The sequence below is a fragment of the Esox lucius genome, chromosome 11 (genome assembly GCF_011004845.1).
Source record: "Esox lucius isolate fEsoLuc1 chromosome 11, fEsoLuc1.pri, whole genome shotgun sequence".
In the NCBI taxonomy this organism is placed as follows: Eukaryota; Metazoa; Chordata; class Actinopteri; order Esociformes; family Esocidae; genus Esox; species Esox lucius.
Window position 1 is genome coordinate 1 of NC_047579.1, and position 2,748 is coordinate 2,748.

At 37.2% G+C, this 2,748-nt stretch overlaps 1 protein-coding gene across 1 annotated transcript in view; it reads left to right on the forward strand.

Moving 5' to 3' along the window:
* The first annotated feature begins 6 nt into the window (after positions 1–6).
* Positions 7–2,748, forward strand: part of LOC117595330 (myosin-2-like) — a 6,193-nt gene continuing 3,451 nt past the window's right edge. Inside the window, exons 1-6 of the mRNA XM_034295563.1 lie at positions 7–43; positions 1,158–1,304; positions 1,939–2,095; positions 2,193–2,220; positions 2,436–2,547; positions 2,668–2,739. Of these exons, the coding sequence (XP_034151454.1) occupies positions 23–43; positions 1,158–1,304; positions 1,939–2,095; positions 2,193–2,220; positions 2,436–2,547; positions 2,668–2,739 (537 nt within the window). The 5' untranslated portion in view covers positions 7–22. The remainder of the gene's footprint in view (positions 44–1,157; positions 1,305–1,938; positions 2,096–2,192; positions 2,221–2,435; positions 2,548–2,667; positions 2,740–2,748) is intronic.

The following is a 2,748-nucleotide window of genomic DNA, read 5'->3' on the forward strand; positions in this document are numbered from 1 at the left end:
AACATGTACTGTGACAGTCAAGATGCCTGACGGCGGTGCACAGGTAAACTTGTTAGATGAAGGGTATTAAACTGAAAATGTGTGGGACTTAACACAAATAGTATGTAACTCAATATAAATGAAGGGATATATTTAGTCAAATAATAGATTTTATAAACTGATAATTGACAACTCACAGCCATTGGTTAAAAAAGTTACAGTCAAGAAGTAAATACTTCTTTTTTAAATTGATGCAAGGATTATTGTGGATTCATAATTCATGGAAATCTGGATTTGCTATAGCTAGTTTTGACTACCAGTGCCTCTTTGAAAGAAAACAGCTCCAGATTTATCCACAATGTCAACAAATGGGTAATGTAAGGATTACCCATCCTTACATTACCCATACAGTAAAAGCATCTCTGTGCATTTAAATTGCAGAATGCAAGGCTCAATATTCTAAAACAATCATTGCCACAAAACCTTCAGAATGTTCAAAATAAATTACAAACACATGAAGGTGTATGATGACATGATACCCACTGTAGCCTACTAGATTTCCCTCATATGTCCCAGACCTACAAACCACCCCAAAATATGTACCTATAACTACACCCTAGACTATACAATTCCAATACATGGGTGGGTTAAACATTATAGCCAAACATTAATATGCATGTCATGATGCTTTAGTTTCCCATTCGTTTAAAAAATATATAAATTGTGTAAAAAAATATTGCATTAGAAGTATATGTTGTTATACAAAATGCAGGGCTCAGCTGTAAATGGGGCCTTGGTCTCAGTTGACCCCATGCAAAATTAATAGTCTTTTTTTTATTTTTATTGCTAACAATCACTAATTCACAAGCTAAAAATGCAGGAAATATCACGCGCTTAGAAGAATAGCACCTTGGCAATTTTTTTCCCAAGGAAATACAAAGTATTTTAGGTGCATACCACCAGAACTCAGTGTGGACCAAATTGTGTCCCACAGGGCTAAATGATATTTGTGCCCTTTAGCCATTTATATTACTACCATTAGTACTGCTATAACTACCACTATTTATCAGACATGAATCTACAAGACCAGCATGCACCTGGACACACACATTTTATTTAGTAGATGCAACAATTTAATGAAAGGAAAAAGTATTCAGTGAACTAATTGTCTGTTTCAGGAAGGGAAAGAGTTTAAAGAAGCAGACCTGCTCCAGATGAACCCCCCTAAGTACGACAAGATTGAAGACATGGCCATGATGACCTACCTGAATGAAGCTACTGTGTTGTATAACCTCAAAGAGCGTTATGCAGCATGGATGATCTATGTAAGAAGCCTGCAGAAACACACACATACACACAACTGAACATAAGATAATACATACCTTCATGAATCTTAGAAACCAAGACATACCAATACAGTAGAACCCCATCAACACATCAATCCAGGTAGAAACAAAGCAAACAAACCAAGAAATACCAATCATTGTGATTATGTAAATGCTTTTTGGCAAGACTCATGATTCAACCCAAATTAATAAAAATCTAGTGCTGTCTGAGATATTTTACTTGGTGTAGCGTGTCAGGGTAGTAAAGGGTCAAGTCGCAGGAGTCAGAAGAAATTGTCTTGTATTTGTAGACTGCAGGTGCACAAAGCACGGAATACAACAGCAAACTAACTCTAGTTTCTGGGAAATAATAATTTGGCACGTAGCCGGTAAAGATGGAGCAGCAGCTCTTAACACAGCATACAAACACAATAACACACAAAGACTGGGGAAAAATGGGGTTGGAGGCATTACCTTGCCTCTATGTCGATGGCAAGACACATTATTCACCCAGATGTATCTTTGGATGTACAGAAGTAAATCTATAGACAGACACAGATCCCAGTCTGGTAATTTATCCATAGGGAACAATCTGTGACTTTTGTAATCCCCTTATACAATCTCTTTCATATAGACCTATTCTGGACTCTTCTGTGTCACGGTAAACCCTTACAAGTGGCTCCCTGTGTATGATGCAGAAGTTGTTGCCGCTTATAGAGGGAAGAAGAGAGTGGAGGCTCCACCCCATATCTTCTCTGTCTCTGACAACGGCTTTCAATTCATGCAAATAGGTACAAGCTTAAATGGATGGATGAATGGATATGAAATTATGTAGGCCTAACCATAATGTTGTTACAGAATTATAAGCAACCTGTTTTTTCTTCACAGATAAGGAGAACCAGTCCGTCTTGATTACGTAAGATGTTTATATTAAAAAAATAACAATCTATTGCAATAGGTTGGATTACATTATAAATTAAGCTATGTGTAATAATGTCTTAGTGATTATTGCAAGTATTTGATTACCTTTCTTTAGATAGGTCAACAGTGTATTTCTTCATGCTATTTCTTAGTAGAAGCCTTTCTTACAATCAAACATTAAAAACCTTCTTTCTTTGTCATATGAACCAGTGGAGAATCCGGTGCAGGAAAGACTGTCAACACCAAGCGTGTAATCCAGTACTTTGCCACCATTGCAGTGTCTGGTGGTGAGAAGAAAAAGCAAGACCCTGGCAAAATGCAGGTGCTTATTTTCGTTTTGTAGACGCATTTCAGTTGGGTTGGATGTGTACATTTTTCCTAATCATGTTTCAAGAAACCCCAGTTTAGCAGTTTTAGAGCAATTTGTTTTTGTCTCATTCAGGGGTCTCTTGAGGATCAGATCATTGCAGCTAACCCTCTGCTAGAGGCTTATGGTAATGCCAAGACTGTGAGAAACGATAAC